Below are 21,878 nucleotides of genomic sequence, written 5' to 3' on the forward strand. Positions count from 1 at the left end.
GACTGAAGTCATTATGCCAAGAAAATGTCAATGAATTAAACATTCCACCTGTCACTAATTAAAGTGAATTTCAATAAGGAAAGATAAACATGTACATAGAGCCTTTTGCAAACACAGGACCCCTTAAAGCTCTTCACAGCTAATGATGCACCTTTTGAAGTGTAGTCGCTGTTGTAATATGAAAAATATGGCAGCCAATATGCACACAGCAAGCTCCCGAGAGCAATAATGCAATAATGACCAGATATAGAATAACAACATAGAAAATAGAAGCAAGAGTAGGTCATTAGGCCCTTCGAGCCTGCTACACCATTCATTATGATGATGGCTGACCATCCAACTCAATTCTCTGTTCTACTTATCCCCTATTTCCTTTGATCCCTTTAGTCCAAGAACTGTATATAAATCTTATTGAAATCATAGAATGTTTTGGCTGCAACTGCTTTCTATGGGAGTGAATTCCACAGGCTTGCCACTCTCGGGGTAAAGAAATTTCTCCTCATCCCAGCCCTAAATGATTTAGCACGTAACTTTTGACTGCGCTTCTTGTCCCTGTCATTAAAACATTCTTCCTACATCTACCCTGGTTGAGAAATAATAGGAACTGCAGATGATGGAGAATCCAAGATAACAAAGTGCGAAGCTGGATGAACATAGCAGGCCAAGCAGCATCTCAGGAGCACGAAAGCTGACGTTTTGGGCCTAGACCCTTCATCAGAGAGCTCTCTGATGAAGGGTCTAGACCCGAAACGTCAGCTTTTGTGCTCCTGAGATGCTGCTTGGCCTGCTGTGTTCATCCAGCTCCACACTTTGTTATCTACCCTGGTTCATCTTGTTTGAATTGTGTATGTTTCTATGAGACTCCACCCCCCCCCCACATCATTTTTATGAAATCTACACATATATATCTAACCAATACAACCTCTCCTCATACGGCAGTCCTGCCATTCCAGGATCAGTCTGGTAAACCTCTGCTGCATTCCCTCTATAGCAAGAAGATGCTTTCTCAGATAAGGAGACCAAACTACACACAGCAGTGTGATATTTACACCTTAATTAACATTGTGCAGAGCATTTGGATAATTTCCTTGCTTTTCTTCAAAATGGTGCCATTGGGACACTTACATCCACCTGAGAAAGCAGACAAGGCCTCATTTAAATAATATCCAAAAGACAGCACCTCCATCAGTGCAGCATTCTCTCAGTATGACAGTAGAATGTCAGCCTAGATTCTTTTGCTCACATTCCTGGAATGTATCCCAGTCTTCTAAGTCAGAAGCAAGATTGCCAAATGAGACATTGCTGATACTTTGGCCAAACTGAAATGCCACTTCAGAGCAATTTCTCACAACAATCTACATAGAGTTGTCAACAAAATAATGAACGTCAAAAACTCTCAATCACATGGAGTAATCAGGCAATCTACAAAGCCTGCGAAAGATGTTATCTAGGAAAAATGAGCATGATTAAATAGAGGACAGCATGCAGGTTTTGATGCAATGAATATATCCATTCATCATAATTCAGCTGAAGTCCCCTGAGTGACATTCAAAAACCACAAGAACAAAAAATTGTTTTTCAAGCTTTCCTTCAATTGGAAAACCTCTTCAGAAAGGAAAAACAATCATTGATTGAACTGCACAGTTTGTGACGATTATGCAGTAGAGACAGAGTTATAGTATGAGGGACCGAGTAGTGGGTTTGGAAGTAGTTCTTGACAGAATTCATATTTTGATTAATTGTCATTATTTCTAAGTGAATTTAGAAATAGTTATGCTGTGCAATTATTTGTTTGATGCTTTAATGAGGAAATGTTATAACACGTTCCAAGTGATCATTTATGCCCATCAATGTCTATTTGGCAGAAAGCACACAAGGGTTAACTTTAAAAGGGAAGTCCTAGCAGGAGTTTCCCCTCATGCAAGTAAAGAAAAAGGGTTTGATTAAAATTTAAGAGCAGTATAAAAACTTGCATATCAGTAAGACCAGTTGCAAAAATATTACAAAGAAAAAAAACCATTTAGTTAATTGTGTTTTTTAGTTATTGATTTTTAGTGTGGCAAGCCATGCTGTAGCTTAGTTTTTCATTGTTTGATTTTCATAAGTAAGTTCCATTTTATTCATTGGTGTGTAAGATAATTTGTGTTAGTTTTATGTTATTAAGAAAACTTTTGTGGAAGCAGACACATTAGGCTTTTATCCATTGTGCTTTTAGCATTTCACAGTAAACAAATATCTAATGCAGGAGTCCAGGTAGCCAATCTAGACACATTAAAAGTATTCATTTGCAGCAGTCTGCAGGAGTTAGATTAATGCAACATACAGTATGAGCCCTGAGTCATTCTGTTACTTCTTGGTGCTCCATGAAACCAATAACAGTGCTGCACATCGACGTCATCATGAGATTAAGCCACAGGCTGAGTAAACTGGTGGCTGAGTGGTATCATAAAGAATAACGAAAAAACTCTGCAGGTCTAGCAGTTTCTGTAGAGTGAGAACGGAGTTAATATTTCAAGTCCAGTATGCCATCATCTCCTTTTCAGAAATAAAATTATCACAATAGTTTTTTAAAGCAAATATGCCAGTATTTCAAAACATTTTAATCAGTTTCTGAAGGGCCAATTCAAGAGCAAAATGAAAGAAGTGTGAAATGAAGGTAGAAAATGTTGAAGTTATGCAGTAGGTCACAATAATGACCTTTCCTCTGCAGTTTTTTTCAAAACCCCATGGACCTGAAACATTGAGCTGGATTTTGCCTCAGGCTTTGAGACCTCAATTTTGGTCAGTCCTGACCCACCTTTGTCAGGGGCAAGATTGAAACTCAGACTTGTTGGGGACTGCCTCCTTGTTGACCCCCTCTAGCATCCCATCCAAAGACAATTGATGGGGAAATGGGTGTGGGATACTGACTGGGGAAGGTCACGCAGCTGAGGCAGGTCATGGATTATGAGGGCACACCAATATGGAGACATAGATATGCATGAATAATTCAAAGGGACAAAATTGTAAGTCCAAGAGAGTGAAGGGGAATAATTTCAGCAAGATAGCATGACTTGGTGGCAGAATCTTTCCTGACCATTGCTCCATCCTTGGGACAAGCAGTGTGCAGTTTCAATGAACACTGCCGCTTTACCACCTACCATAGCACCTGCACATTTAGAGGCATATCTGTTAAGTGATAGTGGCTGTTCCACCATTGACAAAAATCTGATGAGTGCACAAAGTTGGGATGTTGACCAGGTTACTTAGCAACTCACTTCTGTGCAGTGGATGTTAAGTCCAGTTCCATGACCACTCCAGGGAAAGCTCCTCAACTGGGTCAATGCAATGGTCAGCTATCCAGAAGTGGATCCTCACTCCCACTCCTAATGTGCCACCTTAGGGCTTGAAAAATTCAGCCTATTCAATCTCTTTCTGTGCAGGTTCTGCCTGGCTTGTTGAATATTTCCACATTTTCTGTTTTATTCCCTCCTAGCAAAGCATCCTGAATTCAGACGAGCTTTGTAAAAAGTATTCTGGTGCAGATCATAGTTTAAAGGTTAATGATATTTCTTTGATGTTTCCTCAGATAGTAATAAGCAATTTGTTAACTTGATTAATGTTGGCTCATTAATTGATAAACACCTCGCACCCGCTGAATTAAAAAGGCTTTGAACTCTAATTGTGGCTAAGGGCTCAGCGAGTGATATAAAACAGAAATAAGCACAAGCAAGCACTGATGCTCTTTCGTAAAGGACACTCATATCACTGTTACTGTCTTAAAGAGAAAGTAGCTACACCGGTTTCTGGAGCAAAGAGGTCAGCAATTACTGGGGAATAACTAGAAGTTATTGTGTTTGGCAAATTAGATTATTCAATTATGTTAGGAAGTCTGGAACAATGTTTATATTCTAACATTTTGAAAATAAGTTGAGTTTTAATGTTTGAATTAAGTGTGTTTGATTATAGCAACTTTTCCATCTATTAGTGTGAAAGTAAATGTTGTATATTCATATCAAATCTTGTCTGCATCAAATGTTTCCTTGGTTTGTCTCCAGAGATGTTGAAAACACATTTGGGTGACAGCCATAATTACTCAGGTCAGATCACAAGGTAATGATATTGGTATGCCCATGGTTTACACTCCTGTGAAAGTAGATACAAGGTAGTGAGTCAAGCATAAATGTAAGGTGCTCATATCATAATATTGTTAAACCCTAAACAACACCCATGGCAGTGGAATTAGCTTTAAACTGTTTCTATCACAAGGAACCAATCTACAACATTAGTTTTACAATGATGGCCCATTTTAGTATTTAGACTATGATCTGCACTGTTATTGTTCTCATCATGGTGAAGGAGTTTAGTGCTGGGGAATGGAACTCTTCCCATTTTAAGCCACCAGCATCAGCATTAAATGTTCCCTCATATCAGGTATAAGCAAGCAAATATAAAGGTCCATTTAATTTCCCCTAACCATATACTTCAGCCTCAAACTGTGACAAGCTAATGATGCACCACCTTTGACATTAATTTTCTCTGCACCTCCAATACCAGATATGCTGTTACCCCTGAATGAGATTGTACTACTTACTGCCTGAATTAGGCAGTGTCATTGTGTCAACCCCATTGCACTCATACCATTACAACATTCATTGCATCAGCTAGGTCCCAAAATGAAAACCTCAGCATTGGCCGTCATTGTGGTTGCACTGTAGCTCCAAGAAGCTGGTTGTATATCTTTGCTGCCCCTCAGAGTCAAACATAATTCATATTGGGCTGAGAGGTGGCAGATGGAGTTCAACCTGGATAAATGCGAGGTGATGCATTTTGGAAGGTCGAATTTGAAAGCTGAGTACAGGATTAAGGATAGGATTCTTGGCAGCGTGGAGGAACAGAGGGATCTTGGTGTGCAGATACATAGATCCCTTAAAATGGCCACCCAAGTGGACAGGGTTGTTAAGAAAGCATATGGTGTTTTGGCTTTCATTAACAGGGGGATTGAGTTTAAGAGTCGTGAGATCTTGTTGCAGCTCTATAAAACTTTGGTTAGACCGCACTTGGAATACTGCGTCCAGTTCTGGGCGCCCTATTATAGGAAAGATGTGGATGCTTTGGAGAGGGTTCAGAGGAGGTTTACCAGGATGCTGCCTGGACTGGAGGGCTTATCTTATGAAGAGAGGTTGACTGAGCTCGGTCTCTTTTCATTGGAGAAAAGGAGGAGGAGAGGGGACCTAATTGAGGTATACAAGATAATGAGAGGCATAGATAGAGTCGATAGCCAGAGACTATTTCCCAGGGCAGAAATGGCTAGCACGAGGGGTCATAGTTTTAAGCTGGTTGGTGGAAAGTATAGAGGGGATGTCAGAGGCAGGTTCTTTACGCAGAGAGTTGTGAGAGCATGGAATGCGTTGCCAGCAGCAGTTGTGGAAGCAAGGTCATTGGGGTCATTTAAGAGACTGCTGGACATGCATATGGTCACAGAAATTTGAGGGTGCATCCATGAGGATCAATGGTCGGCACAACATTGTGGGCTGAAGGGCCTGTTCTGTGCTGTACTGTTCTATGTTCTATGTTCTATGTTCTATGTTCTATATTCCATACCTGCTAGTCTGGCATGTCGGTGGAAAAATTCCTTCCTATTGTGATAGACATAAGATTATTAATAAATGCACACATTGTTATAAAGATATAGCCAATGATGCTTTGTACTGTGGAAATAAAAGTAATTTGCTAAAGTCTTGGCTGCTACAGGTGCCTGTTGAAGCATGGACAGGACCATGAGTAAGCAAATGCTGTTTCTGTGGCCTCCTTAACACAGAAGTCAAAAATTATTTTCTGGTCTCATTGAATTTGCCTATTTCTCCTGTTGGCACCTGATGGCCTGTCATACCCTGTTTGCCATTGTTATGAAAACTTGCATTCAGCCGCAAGGTTTCATTATTGTTAACCACAGTACAGGTACAGTCATCTTTCAAACTGGGTTTCAAAAGGACAGTGGCAGGAAGCAGGCAATGCCTGCAATGAAAAATAAGTATTTGACTGAGAAAATCCGTATACTTAATCACTGTGAAGAAAGAAAACTGCATTTACATAATGCCTTTCATGAACATCCTAGAGGACTTTACAGCTAATGTAAACTCCGCTCAGAGTGTTGTTGCTCTGTAATGTGGAGCACAGGGTAATCAGTTGGTACAGAATATGGCCCCACAAGCAGCAATGAAAGTAATCGCCAGATTGTGTTAAAGTGTTGGCTGAGGTGTGAGTGTTAATCAAGACATCAGGCAAATTTTCCTGCTGTTCTTCGAACAGTTCAATAAGATCTTTTTCATCCACCCATGAAAGCAGAAGAGAACTCATCTCATTCTCATTTAATGAGAATTTAATATTTGATGTGTTGGATGGCAAATCTATGGCAATCTTTCATTGTCTCAATACTGCACTGTAATTCCAAGCTAGATTCCATGCGTAGGTTCTCAAGAGGGCTTGAACCCAGAACCTGCAAATATAGGGAAAATGTCATACTCCGAGTCATTCATGACACCATCCGAAATAAATGTCTACTAACCTAAATCTGAGAGGTTGCCTGCATTGTGCAGATGAAATTCATCTATCAAAGAAGGTTGATCACCCCCATTGAGAATCTGGAGTGAAGTGGTAGTGCCTTTATCTCTGAACTAGGACACCTGGGTTCAAATCCCACCTGCTCTAGAGATGTGTCCTAACATCTCCAAACAGGTTGATTGGAATATATCTGAACATTCCCATTCCTTCATAATTAACAACTGGCCAAAAAAATGACAAGTTTGAAAGCTGAATGTTCCCATGATTTAATGACAGTCATTAATTACAGAGGAAAAAAGAATCCTCACTTTTGTTAGGATTGGAATTTCAACTTTTTAGTGTGCTGCGTTGAATAGCTGTGAAAGAATAGCAGTGACATCTAATTTACAGGTTTGGTGTTCAGTTTGCTGGTAGGATAATGTCAACATCATTTGGCTAATCATAATTACAACAGAAAGGGGCACCAACAACGGAATTGCACTTTAATTACAGCATTTAAGACAACTGTTTGGTATTGTATTGGTATTTTGTGTGTCTTTAATGTTCTATTATGCTTGGTATGATTAGAGCCAGGAGAGAGTTTTCTCCCGAGTAGCATCGATTCCAGCTTTGTTCAGGTTCCTTGATGCCATAATTTGTCAAATGTTGCCTTGATGTCACTCTCACCTCACCTCTGGAGTTCAGCTCTTTTGACAACATTTGGACTGAAAGTAAAAGAACCCAAACTGAGCATTGGCAGGCAGGTTATTCCTTTGCTAGTACTGCTTGATAGCATTGCTGATGACCTCTTTCCAACATTTTGCTGTTGATTGAGAGTAGAATGATGCTATGGTAACTGGCCAACATGGATATGTCTTTTTTGTGCACAGGACATACCAGGGCAGCATTTCACATTTCTGAGGAAATGTCACCGGACCCGAAACATTAATTCTGATTTCTCGCCACAGACACTGCCAGAGCTGCTAACCTTTTCCAACTATTTCTGTCTTTGTTTCAGTAATTCACAATGTAGGGAAGATGTCAATGTTGTGGATGTACTGGTTTGGCTAGGGGCATGGTTAGTTCTGGAGCATGTCTTCAATACTATTACTGGAATACTAACAGAAGCCACAGCCTTTACAGTATTCAGTGCCTTCAGCCATTGCTTGATATCATGTGGGTTGAGATAAATTGCCTGAAAGTTAGCACCTGAGATGCTGGTGACCTTGGGTGGAGGTCAAGTTGGATTATCTACTTGTCACTCTTCTGACTGAGGATGGATGGTATTGATAGTGATGAAACTATCCTCAACTATTGTAAAACCCATCCAGATCACTATTGTCCTTATTAGAGAATGAAAACTGACATCCTTTCAGTCTGGCCTGTCTGTGATTCCAAAACCAATTTAGTTGTCTCTTAAACCATTGAAATTGTTTAACAAATTAATCAATTCAAAGGCAATAAGGGATGGACAACAAACATTGCCTTGCCAGCGATGCCACATCTCACCAAATAATTTTTAGAAGTAAACTTCAATTATCTAAATAATTTAATTATAAATTCCAGATAATGTGAAATTTCCAGCACATAATGTTGCTGTTTCCTAGATCCAAATTTTATTTTGCACATTTTATGAGAGAAAAAATACACAACAGGGAATTCTTGCAAGTATTGAGTTTATGATTGGGGTCAATTAGCTGAGTTGGCTGGATAGAATGATGCCAACAATGTAGGTTCAATTCCCACACTGCCTGACATTACCACATGCACTCTTCTAAACATCTCCCCGCATCTTAGGCATGGTGACACCTAGGGTCATCCACTACCAGCCATATCCCTCCAATGAGAAAGTTGGATGGTGGCATTTTTACCTTTATCTTGAATTCATGGTACATGATTCAACAGTTTCTTAATTTTACACGAACTTACTTTATGATTATACTGAATTTCAGTCCACTTTCATAATGCCTGCACATTTCCTTATGCTCTTCTATTTAAGGGACCTAAATGATCAATGAGGCCAGTGCCAATATTCTGAACTGAGAATATGGTGAGGGCTGTATTTTCCATCTGGAACCCTTATTGAGAAAGCCATAACTATTTAGGCATTCCCTGTGGGTGAGAACCCTCATTGATATCATAGAATTAGTCAAAGTACCGAGGACTTTTTTTAATTTTATGAGATTATCAGAAGATGATGGCGTTATTGTGTTGGTGGTAATCTTGCTACCATTTGAAAAACATTTAATAGCATTGTTGATGACCCCTTTCCAACATTTTGCTGTTGATTGAGAGTAGAATGATGCTATGGTAACAACATAAAGGACAAACAATACTAGTACAAACGTTTAGTTGGAATCATTGCTGTGGTGAATTTTAGGAGCCTGAAGATTTGGTATTGAAAAAATCGTACCAGAAAAGTAGCAATGAACTAAATGTTGACTGCTGTAGTCAATTTTTAAAAATAATTCTGTCAGTGGATGTGTACATCACTGGCTAGCCAGCATTTATTGTCAATCTTTAATTGTCCTTGAGAAGGTGATAGCGAGCTGCTTCATTAAACTGCTGCAACCACATGCAGTAGGTATATCATGTAATTATGAAGGGTCTTCCACAATTTTAGTTCTTTGATTTCAGCACAAATATTTTAATTCAGAACAGATATTTGGAAAATGAACTCCTCTACACAAATGCAAAATACATCAGAAGTGAATTATGATAAATTACTCTTAATGCTTAAATATGAATGTTTCACTGCCTTCTATACTGTATGCGCTAACACATGACAGGCATACATGCATATATGTATTATTCTTTGGTGCTGATATTGAATCATGTCTTAGGCTTATGTTCTCCAAGCTATTAGCAAATGGGTTGCTTATTGTACACCCATTGACAACAGATCACTTCAGTCATAAGGTCATCTTTGTTTCTGATTTGATACGTACCTGTCCCCGGTAAGAGTGTTTCATACTCAGTAACTTTACATTGCCAATTAGCACTATTTTCTTTTTGACTGAAACTATGCTGTATCCAATGACAGGCTTTCTTTCTGTACAGTACAAGCAAGTGGAGCAGTACATGTCTTTTCACAAGTTACCTGCTGACTTCCGGCAAAAGATTCATGACTATTATGAACATCGTTACCAGGGGAAAATGTTTGATGAGGACAATATACTGGGAGAGCTAAATGAACCGCTTAGAGAGGTAAGTTGAAATTACAAGCACCTATCTTTTGTAAACCATTAAGGGTCATATTGCTACTTAATCTGTTAAAACACTCAATTAAATATTGCATGAGCCACGTATGAGGCCAATCTGCAAATAAGTTGAGAAAAAAACTTGCCTTGACAGCATCTGGTGCTGAATGAGGCAATGCTGTTGTTAATTTCAACTGCTGAGAGTCCGGAGCATTCTAAGATAGTTCTTGTGATAATTTAATAAGACCTGTGCAAAATCCCTGGGGTCTCCTGTTCTCTGTAACTTCCCACAATGCAATGCTATTCATATCTATCTTGAATGGATGATAAACCAAGTCAACTTTGCCTGAGTAGGCCTTTAGTTCTCAATCCAAAATATTGACACTACTGAACTAGTCAGCACACAATTATGATAAGGAAAGGATAAAACAACATTCTTGAAAATAGTAAAGTAATAACAAATGAGAGGTGAATGCTTGGAATTGTTGGAAACAAGAAAATTGTGAAAATGTGCAGCATGGTGATGAGCTTATGGGAAAGGAAGAGAAATCAACACAAGCTGTTAACCTATTTTTCTCTCTCCATGATTCAGTCACTATATATTTCTTCTATTTTCTGTTTAACTATTAGCTATTCAAACTTGAATATTTGTATGAGCAAATCTCCACTGCAGCACAAAAATGAGATAGATTTGGTTGCATAATGGATGAACTAATTAAAAATAAGATATTTAGAAAATCAACCTTAATTAATTCACATGAGCTGTCATCTCGGTATATCCTAGAGAGGTTTAATTGCAATGGAGAGAGAAAAACGAAGGATGTAGACATACAATTTGCATAACAATATATGTCATTATTATTCATAATCCTACTTAAATTAGCTGTGAAAATATTCAGAGATGTTCCAGCAGGTCAAATGCCAAAAGTGAAGTTAGTTGAGTGAAGAGTTAGGCTGGTAAGGGTAGAAAGCAAAAGATGAATAAAGATATTGAGGCTCTGGTTAAGAATAAGAAGGCGGCATTTGTGAGGAATTGACAACTGAGACCAAGTGAATCTCTTGAAGAGTATAAGGGGTGTAGGGGCATTCTTAAGAGGGAAATCAGGAGGGCAAAAAGAGAATATAAGATAGCTTTGGCAGATAAAGTTAAGGATAATCCAAAGAGATTCTACAAGTACACCGGAGCAAAAGAGCTAGTAGGGAGAGAATAGATCCCCTTAAAGATCAATTAGATCATCTAAGTGTGGAACCACAGGAGATGGGAGAGATACTAAACAAATATTTTGGAACTTGGCAAAATAAATTTGATGTCTTGAAAACAAGATGTCACTGGGGCAGCACAGTGGCACAGTGGTTAGCTCTGCTGCTTCACAGCGCCAGGGACCTGGGTTCAGTTTTACCTTCAGGCGACTCTGTCTGTGGAGTTTGCACATTCTCCCCGTCTCGGCGTGGGTCTCCTCCGGGTGCTCCGGTTTCCTCCCATAGTCCAAAGATATGTGGGCTAGTTGGATTGGCCATGCTAAATTGCCGGTAGTGTTCAGGGATGTGTAGGTAAGGTGGGTTATAGGGAGATGTGTTTTGGTGCTCTGAGGGTCAGTGTGGACTTGTTGTGCCAAAGGGCCTGTTTGCACACTCTATGGATTCAATGAAAACAGTCCACATTACAAATGAGGAGGTGCGGGAGGTCTTACAAAATATACAGGTAGATAAGCATCTGATAAAGTGTATCCCAGGACATTTTGGGAAATTAGGGAAGAAATTACAGGGCCCCTAGCAGGGATATTTGTATTATTTACTGCCATGAGTGATCTCCTGGAGGACTGGAGGCTAGCTATTAATGTTGTGTCTTTTTTTAAGAAAGGCTGTAAGGTGAATAAGACTTGTATAAGAGTAGTATAAGACTTTGGTTCGGCCACATTTAGAGTACTGTGTACAGTTATGGTCACCATATTACCAAAAGGATGTGGACGCTTTGGAGAGGGTGCAGAGGAGGTTCACCAGGATGTTGCCTGGTATGGAGGGTGCTAGCTATGAAGAGAGGTTGAGTAGATTAGGATTATTTTCATTAGAAAGACGGAGATTGAGAGGGTCCTGATTGAGGTCTACAAAATCACGAGGGGTATAGACAGGGTGGATAACAAGAAGCTTTTTCCCAGAGTGGGGACTCAATTACTAGGAGTCATGAGTTCAAAGTGAGAGGAGGAAAGTTTAAGGGAGATATGTGAGGAACATTCTTTACGCAGAGGGTGGTGCATGCATGGAACGCGTTGCCAGCGGAGGTGGTAGACGCAGACACTTTAGCGCCTTTTAAGATATATCTCGACAGGTACATGGATGGGCCGGGAGCAAATGGACACAGACTCTTAGAAAATAGATGACAGGTTAGACAGAGGATCTCGATCGGCGCAGGCTTGGAGGGCCGAAGGGCCTGTTCCTGTGCTGTAATTTTCTTCGTCCTTTGTTTTTTGAGAAGCCTGGGAACTATAGACTGGTGAATCTGATATTAATGGTGGGTAAGTTGATGGAGGGGAATCTGAGAAATAGGAGTTACGTGCATTTGGTGAGGCAGGGACTGGTTAGAAATAGTCAGCTTGGCTTTATGCGTGGGAAATTGTGTCTCACAAACTTGATGACACAGCTCACAATTGTGTCTCACAAACATTTTGAGGATTTAACCAAACAAATTGGAGAGGGCAGAGTGGTAGATGTTGTCTACATGGACTTTGGTGTGGTAGACTAATTAGCAAAATTGTATCACATGGAATTCAGGGAAAGCTTGCTAACTGGATACAAAATTGGCTTGACAGTAGGAGACAGATGCTGGTGGTAGACAGTTGTTTTTGACACTGGAGGCCTGTGACCAGTGGTGTTCTGCAGGGATTGGTGTTGAATTCACAGTTGTTTGTTATTTATATAAGCCATTTGGATGAGAATTTAGGAGGCATGGTTGGTAAGTTCGCCGATGACACCAAAATCAGTGGTGTAGTTGACAGTGAAGAAGGTTATGTAAGGGTACAAATGGATCTTGATCAATTGGGTCAATGTGCTGAGGAGTGGCAGATGGCATTTAATTTGGATAAATGCAAGGTGTTGCATTTTGGTAAAGTGAACAAGGGCAAGACTTATACAGTTAATGGTAGGGCCCTGGGTAACATTGTCAAACAGAGATCTAGGGGTCAGGATATATCGTTCTTTGGATGTTCCATTGCAGGAAGATAGGATGGTTAAGAAGGTGTTTAGCACACTTGCTGTTATTGCTCAAACCATTCAGTATGTCATGGAATGGCTTGGAATGTCATGTTGAGGCTATTCAGAGTGTTGTTGAGGCCTCTTTTGAAACACTGTGTACAGTTCTGGTCCCCCTGCCATAGGAAAGATAGTAATTAATTGGACAGGGTTTAGAAAAGATTTACAAGGATTATACCGGGCATGGAGAGTTTGAGATTTAAGGAAAGGCTGGGATTTTTTCACTGGAGCACAGGATGTTGGAGTTATTGAGGTTTATAAAATTGAGATAAGGTGAATGACAAGGGTCTTTTTCTCTGGGGTAGGGAAGCTCAAAACTAGTGGCATATTTTTTAAGGTGAGAGGAGAAGGATTTAAAAGGGACCTGAGGACTAAACTTTCACACAGAGTGGGTTCATATGTGGAATGAACTGCCAGTCATAGATGCAGGTGCAGTTGCAACACTTAAAAGACATTTGGATAAATAAATAAATAGGAAAGGCTTGGAGGCATGTGGGCAAAATTGGGACGAGTTTGGTTTAGCATAGCTGAGTTCAACTGAAGGGTCTGTTCCTGTGCTGTATGACTCTATAACTCTATAAATATTTGGTTGCTACGTGATGTGTTGCATGTTGAGCCAAATCACCAATCCAAGGCTTGACATGGTGTTGCACCATCAGTTTTTTATTACATGGCAAGTCTCTGATTACTGTACTATGACCAGAGTGGAGCCAAAGCACGAAATTTAACTTCTGAGCTTTTCCTCCAAATGTGCCCATGCAAAACCTGGCCTGTATTAATGAAAATCAATTCCTGCAGAAACACAAAGTTTGCAGAGGCAAAATTCTGGAAAAAAAGCATTGAGTAAAGGATTATATGTAACTGAGTAAAAACTTTGTCATCCATTCAGGGAAATAAACTTATATTTCCTGGTTTAAATTAAAGTGATGGCTGTTTGAAAAATTGGATTATGCATCTGAAAAAAGAGCGAGGTTTTAATGTTTGTATGTAAATTTTGAGTTCCAATCTGTGGACCGCTGGCTATCTCTAAGATAATGTAGGCTAATAAGGACAGTTGCTGGATGTGGAGACCAGTGATGCCTCAGGGAATTATAACACAAATTAAGTGGAACAGCAAGTATGGAGTAGATCATTTGCCACTGGAGTAATTGTCTGTGTTCATGTGATTTCTGTGATACAGCAGGCACAAAATGATTTGACTTAATTGTCATTATTCTAATGATGGGAGCAATAAGGCTTATTTGTACATTATTTCTATATCCAGGAAATAGTGAATTTTAACTGTCGGAAACTGGTAGCCTCTATGCCACTTTTTGCCAATGCGGACCCGATTTTTGTGACAGCAATGCTGACCAAGCTGAAGTTTGAAGTTTTCCAACCTGGAGATTACATCATCCGTGAGGGGACAATTGGAAAAAAGATGTATTTTATCCAGCACGGTGTGGTTAGTGTCCACACAAAGGGCAACAAGGAAATGAAACTGTCAGATGGCTCATATTTTGGAGGTTAGTCTCTAATTTTACTTTTGCTTTTTGGGGCTACCGAATGAATTGCATCTCATTGGTGTGATAATGCAGTGTTTTAGCCCTGGTTACATCCTGATTGGAATTTGTGTTGTACAATCAGTATTCCACGTTGCTCAATGAATACGCCACATAAACGGCCCTAAATTCGTAATTTGTCCATAGCTGTTTGTATAATTTAACCTGGTGCTTTTTGGCCAAAAAAGGATGTAAATTTGGACAAATGAAACCATTCCTAGTATTTATTGTTAGTGAAATTTCCACTGGGTCACTCAGGAAAAGTGTGGACTTTCTTCATAAAGAAGGCACAGTAATCACTTTGTTAGTTCTTTGGAGTTTTGTAGGACCTTAAACAAAATGTATCCCCACAGCATGCACTTACTGAATAACAAGACACCTATATAGATAATTTCAGTTGCTTCTCAGCAGCAACAAAAATGGCTTTTGAAAAAACCCTTAAATTGCTAAGGGTTAGATTTTCATCTTAGCGATCTTAGTGCTGTAAAATTCCCGAACAAAGCACAGGAAAGAGAATATGAAATAGGTTTGACAGAACTCTTGGATTTTTGCGTGATTAGTTGGTGAAAAAATTTGTTGGTTTTTGATTTATTGATAGTGAAAGACGAAGTAGTGACATTTTCATTTCTGATGAATCTTGAAACTATATTCTAATAATTATGCTAACCAATAAATGCTAAATGATTAAATGCTAATTTAATCCACAGAAATGAGTGATTGTGTGATTTTCTCAAACAGAACATTGGCAATGTTGGTACTTGTAGGGGAGAATTTTCCCTTCCCTGTACACAGTGAGAGGGGTAGTAATTAGGTGAGTTGCCACTGGACAGATAATCACATCCTTTTCAGCACCCCACCAATTAGGTGCTAAGTGAGAGGTCTGTTGTGGGCTTTGATGACTGTGACTGCAGGTGCTTTCAGCGGATTCTGCCTAAAGTGCTTTGAAAATAATTGTTTTGACAACTGAGGGCATCGGTTAGGATGAAAATATTGCTTAAAATAAACCTAACCTGAGTGCAAAAGAGGTCAAAATCTTTCAAATGTAATTTAACATGACACATTCAGCAGTATATGCAACACCTTGACAGAGTCAAAAGCATTTGTGAAAAGCATTCATTTTTGGTTATTAAGGTGTCAGGACATGGGTTTCAGTGTTTCTGAAAATGCCGGCTCTTGCTTCAAAACATTAACATCTTGTGACTTTTGTTGGTGTCACAAACTGGCAGTGACAAGTAAATGAGTCACACGAATGGGGTGATGATGCGTAGCAAAAACCATTCAGTGCAAAAGTGGTTGCTATCTGTGTTCAAGGACCGTAACTACCCCCCTTCGGTGGTCAAAAATGCCCTCAACTACATCTCTTGCATTTCCCACACCTCTGCCCTCACATCTCCACCCCCCTAACAAAAATAAGGGCAGAATCCCCCTTGACCTCACATATCACCCCACTAGCCTCCACATCCAAAGTATCATTCTCCTGAAATCTAACCCCACAACCAAAGATATATTTCCCTCCCCGCCTGTCTCTGCCTTTTGTAGGGCCCCATGCTCTCCATGACTCCCTCGTCTGCTCCACATTGCCCACTGGCATCACCACCCCAGGCACCTTTCACTGCAACCGCAGGAGGTGCTACACCTGCCCCTATACCTCCCCCCCCACTTACCTCTATTCAGCATACAAAACAAACCTTCCATGTTAGACAGGGGTTCATGTGCACATGCGTCAACTTGGTCTACTGTGTCTGCTGCTCCTGGTCTGGCTTCTTCTACATTGGTGAGACCAAGCGGAGGCTTTGACAGCATTCTGTAGAGCATCTGTGCACTGTTTGCGACAAATGACAACACCTTCCGGTTGCAAAACATTTTAAACCTTGCCCGCTCCCTGGGAGACATGTCCATCCTGGCCTCCTCCAGTGTCACAATGAGGCCACCCAAAAACTGGAGGAGCAGCACCTCATTGAGCCTTGGGAGCCCACAGCCCAATAGTCTCAACGTGGACTTACCTGTTTCAAAATCCTCCCATTCCCGGCCTCATCCCATGAGCAACCCTCCCTGTCATCCCCGCCTCCTTGACTTGACACACCTGTCCGTCTTCTCTCTCACCTGTCCGACCCCCCACCTCACTGACCAATCCCCATTGCTCTTTACCTGCACTCACCTATCACCGTCCCACCTATCTTCACCAGCCCTACCCTCCTCTCTCTATTTATTTCTGAGCTCTCTTACCCCTCCCCATTTCTGAAGACCTGAAACTTCAACTTTCCTGCTCTTCTGATGCTCCCAGGCCTGCTGTGTTCCTCCAGTTCCACACTGTGTTATATCTGTTATCCATGTTCTGTCTGCTTGTACTCAATCGTCTGTTCTTTTCGACTTGGCATTAGTTGCTGCTTGGTTGCAACTGGTGCAAAGCCAACTCTTTGCTCCACTTCCACTGTGCTTAATCATTTGTTCATGACTTTGGTGTGGCTCAGGAAAACTAATCTATACTTGTGAGAAATTTCTGTAAGTCTTCCAGCAGCCTGCCTGATAAATCACATTTTCAAATTTAAAAGATGAATTATTATGTTTAGTTCCAACTATTGATGTTTATTGATTATTTGGAGTCATCCTCTTGCTGACTTGAACTTGAGTACTAACCAGACTAAGATTTCATAATCTTATTGCAAGGTCAAATTAGAGTGGGAGTAAAAAGAATAGTAAAACTATTGTTTCATTGATTTCCTCCATTTAAAAGAAAGTATTAATGACTGTATTCAGATAAATAATAATTCCTCACCTGTTTGACAAAATATTTACAATAGTGTAACAGCCATTCTGCCCACAAGGTCCATGCTAGTATTTATTCTTCAAACATTCCTCTTCTCATTTTTGCCTAACCCTATCAACTAATCTTCTACATCTTTCTCACCCATGTCTATCTAGCTTAGTCTCAAATGTTAATCTCAGCTGTTCCCTATGGTTGTAATTTCCATATTGCAGCCACTCTTCAGGTGGAGAAGCTTCCCCCAAAATTCTGTACTGGGTTTATTATTGGCATCTTATATTTACTGTCTCAGGTTGAGTTCTTAACAGCAAATGGAAACACTTTCTGTACTGTTAGGTGGACTCACACTGTGGTGCCCATTTGTATATTCGAAGTCACGTTTTTTAATGCACAGACAGAAAGAACATGTACAAACACTGAACCGGCTACAACACAAAACCAATGACAATATTCTCAGGTTCATTGTACAAATCAGTACTTTGTCCAATCAGACTCAATGGGTCTTTAAACAAAGTTTGATAGTTAACTGTCAATCATCATCTAATTGGTGTATTCTCCACTGCCTCTACCCATCAGAGTCCACTTGCCAACCAACCTGCACACTCCTCTCAGACAGATATATATTGTTTTCTCCATAAGTCGGTATTCTGTTAAAAAAAGTATTTCCCATTAAAAGGCATCTGGATGGCTACATGAATATGAAGGGTTTAGAGGGCTTGGGGCCTAATGGGACTAGATTAATTTAGACTGTCTGGTTGGCATAGAGGAATTAGACTAAAGGGTCTTTTTCTATACTGTACATCTGTATGACTCTCTATGACTCTGTAGTGCATCCTTTTTCAGCAGTAACCTTTTGAGTTAAAAAAAATTACATCAACAAACATAATTAGTTGTAAAGTTATACCAACAACCACGTACTATGTCAATGTATGCATAGTAGTTCATACTGGAATCAATTATTGAAGGATTATTGGAAATAAAATGTAAGAATTTTCCTTTCCCATATCTAACATATCCTTTCCCATATCTGCTGAAAACAATCCAAGAATTTTTTCACAAGGATAAAGAATCTTGCCAAAGCTAAAACATTTACAGGCCATTATTTGGTCAATGAATTTTAGGGGAGAAAAATCAAATTTGTCACACTGGTGCCAGAAGCACGAGACACACTATTTCTTCAGGTTGTTACTAATGGCTGAAGAGAGAGAATTTAGCAAAGAAATCATTGCCTATGTTTCGTGTCAAACTACAAGCAACTAGAATGTCAGGTCACCGTATAAACGTAGAGACTATTCCTTTCAAATTCCTTCTACTATATCAGAATCTGATGGGCTTCACATACAGATCAATTTTGATCCCATTGCATGATCGAACAAGCTCAAGGAGCTGCATGATCCATTCCTGTTCCTGAGAACATACCGCCAGCAATATTCAAAAACAATGGTACCATTAAAAAGGTGCACCCTTCTCATAACATAGGTTTGTGCAATGGATGGTTTATGGTTGTATTTGCAAGCCACAACTATGATAAGCTTACAACTTACTATTCTAATTTGCAGAAATCTGTTTACTGACAAGAGGCAGGCGAACCGCCAGTGTTCGTGCTGATACCTACTGTCGTCTGTATTCTCTGTCTGTGGATCATTTTAATGAGGTATTGGAAGAATACCCTATGATGCGAAGAGCCTTTGAAACTGTGGCCATCGACAGACTGGATAGAATAGGTATGCATAGTATCTTTATAAGACTCCTGAACATTATCTCTTCTATCTTCTAACTATAATTCACACTAAAGGTCCGGATTTTTTTTTCACACTGTAGTGAAAGATTAGTAATTACTTGGTGCAGTCAGATGTCTGTTCGGAGCTATGCCCTTCAAAATTGTATGTATCCTAGCAACAGACAGCCTGTCATAGATAAACTACAATTCTTTACAAGGAAGTAATCCTCTTATACCACCTCATTTTTCAATAAATTATTGAATGTATATACATTATTAAGTATTGCATAACATTGAGTATTATTCTGCATGATAGAAGCACTATGTAATTACTTTGGTACTGAATATTGTAGTAGTTAATGCAATATAAATTGTGAATAAATGTAAAACAATTATTAGTTGAATTACTTTTCCTGGAAATAAAAGAGCATGGAAAACTGAATAGTGATTTTCACTGATTAGCTGGTGAAATATTACATAAGGTTTGCTATTTTCTAGCCTATTTCATTACTAATTGACTCTCTAAATCTCTGCACCCACTTCTGTGGATTTAGAATGAATTATTAACTAGACAAGATCAGTAATTTACAATGCAAGGTGAATTTATTCAGTATAGATTGCATTAATTAATACGTTTTAATCCCTTCACAAACAAAGAATTATTAACATGGGCTTTTCGACATAATATTATCATTGTCTTATATGCCGCTATAGCGATTTTCTTACTCCTGAAATAAGTTATCTCATAACTTAAAACAATCAATTCAAAGTTTGCAACATCTGTTTTTCTTTTATTCTTCATTTGAAAGATAACTTCAGAATTTCACACTAATCTTCATGAATTTCTTATACCATTATCAAATTGGGGAATGGTAGGCCATTCAGTCCTTTGTGTCCGATCCATCATTCAATGAGACCATGGCTGATCCATTTGAGTTTAAACTTCTGTAATCCCGTTTATTCCCCATAATTTTTCACTCCCTTACCTAATGGTAACTAATGGAGTTCTGCTTAAAAATACTTCAATTACTCCACATCCATCGCCTTACAAGTCAGAGCGTTCTAAAATTGCACACCTTTCTGAGAGAAAACATTTCTTCTCATCTGTGCCCAATTGCGCCCAAGTTCTCAATTCAGCCGCAAGAGGAAACATCTTTTGCCAATCCACCTTATAAAGACCATTCAGTCAATTTACTGCCACACTCTTCTAAAGTCCAATGCAATCAAGCCTATTCTGTCCAAGCTTTCCTCAGAGAACTTGCTCATTTTAGGTATCAATGTGTCCTTTGATCTGCCTCCAACACATTTACATTCTGCCTCTCAAATAGGGGTCCAAAACTGCACATTTTATTTGAGATATGGTTTTACAGATGTCATCTATCACAAAAAAATACCATGCTCACATGTGCATTCAATTCCTTTCATCATAAAGATTACCATTCAATTATCTGCTTTATCACTTGCTGTACTTATATTTTGTGACTCGAGCATGAGAACACCTAGATTCGGAATTCTCTACTTTTCCATTTTACTTGCCAAAGTGAACAAATTCACATTTTCCCACATTATACTCCATCTAATATACTTTTACCCACTTATTTAACATATCTATACCTGTCAGCGTCCTTCTTTACATACCATGCCTTTTTTTCCCCTATTTAAGTCATTGATAGAGATTATAAAAAAATCTGATGCCCCAGCACAAACCCCTGCAGGACTCTATTCATTATGTCTCACCAGCAGACGAAGACCTACTTAATTATGCTCTCTACTTTCTGCCAGCCAGCCAATCCTATATGCATGCTAGTATGTCCTACATCAAGCAATAGCCTTTTATGTGGCGTTTTGTCAAAGGACTTCTGGAAATCCAAGTCCAGCGGAGCTACAGACTCCCCTTTATCCACAGCGCATGTTATTCCTTCAAAGGATTCCAATAAGTTGACAGAACCTTTCCAACATTAAGTCAAATTAACATCAACACATCTACTAGCTCATAAGACACATATTTTAAGACCCTAGGATGAAGTCTTTCAGAACCTGAAGGCTTGCCAACCTGCAGCTCCATCAGTTTGCACAGTACAGTTCCCTAGTGATTGTAATTTCAGCCAATTCTTCTCTCCCTCTCATGTCCTGATCTATAGAAATTACTGAAGTGTTTTTCATTACCTCTATAGTGATGACAAGAAGAAAAAAAAATTGTTTATTTTTCTGCTACTTCTTCATTTAATACTCCAGAGGATCAACATTTACTTTTTTTTCATTTTATATATTTTTGGAAACTTGGATATCCAGTTTTACATTTCTAGCTAGCTTCCTGTCTTTATCATTTTTTCTCCTGATGTATCTTTTAGTCATTCACTGACATTCTTATATTAAGACCAAACATTGGACCTACCACTCACCTTTGCCCAATTATTCTCTTTCCTTAAGTTTGACACTCTTTTTAACCATGGATGGTGCATCCTTCTTTTAGAATTTCTGAGTATTGCAGGAATATATTTATTCTGAGTATTCTGAAATATCCCTTCATTGTCTTGCACTGCCTCTCTATTGATTTATCCCCTAGTCTAGTATCCAGTTCCCATCAGCTAGCTCAACTTTCATGTCTACCTAGTTACGCTTATTTAAATTTTTAAAAATTATTCTTAGACCTACATTTCAAACTGAATGTAAAATTCAGTCATTTTGTATTGTTGTTATCTCGGGGTGCGTTTACTCCGAGGCAGTTCATTAATCCTGTAACATTATGCAGTGTTATATTTAATATAATCTGCTTTCTGTTCGGATTGCAGAATGTGCTACTGTAAGAAACTATCTAGATACCATTCTATGAACTCATTCAGTCTACTCTTGCCAATCTGGTTGTTATAGTTTATAGAGAGATT

The 21,878-nt window shown here is 39.2% G+C and overlaps 1 protein-coding gene across 1 annotated transcript in view; it reads left to right on the forward strand.

Annotated features, from left to right (window-relative positions):
* hcn2b (hyperpolarization activated cyclic nucleotide-gated potassium channel 2b) overlaps positions 1-21,878 on the forward strand; it is a 108,147-nt gene that overhangs the window by 70,595 nt on the left and 15,674 nt on the right. Inside the window, exons 5-7 of the mRNA XM_048560129.2 lie at positions 9,583-9,729; positions 14,233-14,473; positions 18,833-18,997. Of these exons, the coding sequence (XP_048416086.1) occupies positions 9,583-9,729; positions 14,233-14,473; positions 18,833-18,997 (553 nt within the window). The remainder of the gene's footprint in view (positions 1-9,582; positions 9,730-14,232; positions 14,474-18,832; positions 18,998-21,878) is intronic.

Source organism: Stegostoma tigrinum, chromosome 30 (genome assembly GCF_030684315.1).
Source record: "Stegostoma tigrinum isolate sSteTig4 chromosome 30, sSteTig4.hap1, whole genome shotgun sequence".
In the NCBI taxonomy this organism is placed as follows: domain Eukaryota; kingdom Metazoa; phylum Chordata; class Chondrichthyes; order Orectolobiformes; family Stegostomatidae; genus Stegostoma; species Stegostoma tigrinum.